This window comes from Monopterus albus, unplaced genomic scaffold, assembly GCF_001952655.1.
Source record: "Monopterus albus unplaced genomic scaffold, M_albus_1.0 scaffold133.1, whole genome shotgun sequence".
Classification (NCBI taxonomy): Eukaryota; Metazoa; Chordata; class Actinopteri; order Synbranchiformes; family Synbranchidae; genus Monopterus; species Monopterus albus.
The window spans coordinates 1-3,505 of NW_018128013.1; the positions used below are offsets into that span (position 1 = coordinate 1).

A 3,505-nucleotide genomic window follows, 5' to 3' on the forward strand; every position below is an offset into this window, starting at 1 on the left:
ACTACTTTGGTCTGAATAACATGGCGTCACATCCGATCACGTGTCACCGACTCCTAGATGAATGGATGAGCATTAGCCTAATGTGTTGTGCTAGACATGAGCCCATCTATAGGAGCAGAAACTCGCGAATGTCGCTCAGACTCAACTACAGTAAGTTGCGGAAACGGGAGCAGATGAAGTGATAGCGGAGGGTTCTTATACCAGCCAACCGTCCTGTCCTGGTGTGCATGGTGTTATCCCGCTTATGACTGGTGGTGCCATTATTTTAAGAAACCCTGTAGCAGTGTCTCTCGCTGGGAGAAGAGCTTACGTGTGTGACAGTGTCACGGGGCACCTCGATGACTTTGACAGCAGTACAGCAACCAGGGCTCATACTTTGTGTTTGTTAGAAATGGCAACATCGTGCAGATTCCTTCTGCGGAGAGTGTTCAGTGAAGTCAGAGCTAACACCGTTTCGTGTTGGAGCTCCAGTCCAGGACGCTTACGGTCCCGTTACCTGAGTTGCTCACACACACCCTGGAAGGCTGCGCCTCCTTGCACAGGTAGCCTACTTTGGACATCACTGACTAAAATATGTGTTTTTGTGTAGGTATGGGATTTCATTTGCAGTAAGTAGGTTTGACACAATGTTCTGTTTGGCTTTATTGACTACAGCAGAATAGTTGTGTGAAGGATACATTTACTTGATAACTTACATTTTGTTACGCCGTTTTTTCCTGCTGTCTCATAGTCTTCGTGTTTATTTGTCCGGGTGCTTTTTGTTTCTGTTTACTGTATGTTATAGTCCACTTGCATGCAGCCAACATTTCCTGGGTTTCTGAAATGTTTTGCCATCAGGTCCCAGCAGTCTGTCCTTCAGGAGTCACACCTGTGGAGAGCTGAGACCAGACCATGTGGGAGAAAGAGTCACTCTGTGTGGCTGGGTCCAGTACCTCAGGTATTACTTTGTTACTGCTCTCTTACAATGGTGCTAACAATTACACATGAAATATCAAAATATGTATTTGAAGCTGTGTTAGACATTGCATTTAACCAGTTCTAGTGGGAGTTAACAGTGTAGCAAGACAAAGTGTTTACAGCTTTGTTTTGACAATAGGTACAGTGGTACTCTGAGCTAAATGCTGACATCACCATGCTAATGTTTACAATGACACTACTATGCAAGCATACTAACCTATTCAAGTCAGCTCTAAACACAAAGCACAGCAGAGGCTGATGGGAATGTATTGGACAAATTATAATTTTGACCTGGTGATGGCATTAGATAAAAAAATGAGACCTATTGCCATAGTTACTGTAATTCATTCTGATGAATATCTGTGATGTCGTTCATGGTTGGTTAGAAAAGCCATCAGAGGGTATACACAAAACATGCAAAGTCCTTATCCAGTAGTTGTCAAGAAATTTAATTCAGTACCACAAATGTCGACCTCGTGGTCAGAGGATCACCAGTCAGCGCGATGAGGATGTTTAGTTGCCGTTTACACAGGAGCGTGGCTCAAGCAGAGTGGACTGTTGGATTCCCATGGGGCCTCATACAAACTTGTGTAAACTGTGTGTTTCTGCCTCCAACAGACATGACCTCTTTGTCATCCTGCGAGATTTCAGCGGATTGACACAAATTTTATTTCCTCAGGAAGAAGTAAGGATGAAAATAATGAAATGTCAGAATACAGTTATTATTAATGATGGTTAATAATAAAGACATCAATAATAATATGCAGTGCTTTTGATTATAATGTAAATGTAACTTTTCAACACAGAAAAGGGGGAATTTAATAAAGTAAAACCAGTAAAACTAAAATAAAGGAATTCTATAAATCACAGCTTTTTTTTTTCTTTTTTGCAGTCTGCAAGTCATTTGAAAGCAGTACTGTGTGATCTCACAGTTGAGTCTGTTATCAAGGTTACAGGAACAGTCCGACAACGACCAGCAGGACAGGAGAACAAGGTGTGTGTATGTTTGTGTATAACATTAGACTGACTGGCTGTCTGAAGGAGATGCACTTATTCATATGAGGACATTCAGCTTTGCTAAGTCACAGAGGAGCTTTTGTATGGAAACTACAGGGAATGTGACTGTCTAGTATCAGAATTTTGGTACAGTATAATGCACTATGTCTATTTGGAAGATAATCATGGAACATATTTTTCCTATGATTTGTAAATGCATTGATGGCCTTTAATCTGCCATGGACACTGGACCTCGTGATACGTTTGGGGAATTTAAGTCACACTGGACTCAGTTTTGACTCTGAGAAGTGATCATAAACATGTTCGTAGTATTCTGAGACCCATCCTCTAACCTTTGGTAGTTAGCAGAGCAGTATCGTTTAGAGCGCTCTTTCTTGTCATTCTGTTATGTCCCCACAAACAGGGGATGCCTACAGGAGAAATCGAAGTCCTTGCTGAGAATGTGGATGTTTTCAATGTCTGCCACAAGTTGCCTTTTGAGATTAAAGACTTTGTCAAAGTAAGAGGCTAATGTTACATGCACTCTCTTGCAGATGCTCCAAGTAATATGATTTATTTTATTAATAATCTTGGTCAAGTGTGTTTTTCTTTCTTCTGTGTTTGATAGAAATCGGAGTCTCTGAGGATGCAGTACCGCTACCTGGACCTGAGGTCCTGTGAGATGCAGAAGAACCTGCGGCTGAGATCTCAACTGGTGATGAAGATGAGAGAATACCTCTGTAATATACACGGTATGGAGAGTGAGATTCTTTTTCTCTTGTTCCTTTGTAATGGCTGACTGGAGCATGCCCTAATTTTAGTAGTATTTGTTTTTTCTGATTTGAAGGTTTTGTTGATGTGGAAACTCCAACTTTGTTCAAAAGAACACCAGGGGTAAGAAGAACCTGTTCTGTAACATACTGCGGAATCCAAGTCACACTTAAATTTTGCAATAGAAACAAAGAAAATGGAAGAATTTAGCTTTAAGGCTTTGACATCAATTTAAAAATCATCCTTCCTGCCTATTGTATTATTTCTTTAAAACCTAAATAATCTAGTCTGTCAGATGTTGACCAGGCCACCATTAGTTTAGCTGTTTTAGCTGGTTGTTCTGATAGTTTATATTTATTTCTCAGTCTTTTTATTAAGATACAACCAGAAAATACAGGAAATATATACACAGTACTAAAAAAACAAAACGCTTTTCCACTGATCTTCACTCCAGTATATGTGAGTTCTGCATATCTCAGCTGGTCTTCCACATAAGAAACACTGAGAAATGTCTCATCAGATTTTGAAACCTGTTTTGGTCTTTCACTCCTGTTTTTGTCCTTGACCTCGCTGGATTTTTTCCATAATTTCTTTACAGCTTGAATACCACATCATGAGCATCCAGGTTGTTTGCTGATTTTGTTCTGACATTTTTGTGTTTTTATGCCTCCATGCCAGTGATAGCCCTAGTCGGAGACATTATGTTTTTGGGTTGTCCATCTGTCTGTCCATACAATTCTTGTGACTGTGATATGTCAGGAATGCCCTTAGGTAATTTTTT

The 3,505-nt window shown here is 40.3% G+C and overlaps 1 protein-coding gene across 1 annotated transcript in view; it reads left to right on the forward strand.

Moving 5' to 3' along the window:
* Positions 1 to 36: 36 nt before the first annotated feature.
* dars2 (aspartyl-tRNA synthetase 2, mitochondrial) overlaps positions 37 to 3,505 on the forward strand; it is a 15,407-nt gene continuing 11,938 nt past the window's right edge. The window contains exons 1-7 of the mRNA XM_020613360.1: positions 37 to 542; positions 838 to 937; positions 1,576 to 1,642; positions 1,850 to 1,951; positions 2,378 to 2,473; positions 2,582 to 2,705; positions 2,801 to 2,847. Coding sequence (XP_020469016.1) covers positions 245 to 542; positions 838 to 937; positions 1,576 to 1,642; positions 1,850 to 1,951; positions 2,378 to 2,473; positions 2,582 to 2,705; positions 2,801 to 2,847 — 834 coding nt within the window. The 5' untranslated portion in view covers positions 37 to 244. The remainder of the gene's footprint in view (positions 543 to 837; positions 938 to 1,575; positions 1,643 to 1,849; positions 1,952 to 2,377; positions 2,474 to 2,581; positions 2,706 to 2,800; positions 2,848 to 3,505) is intronic.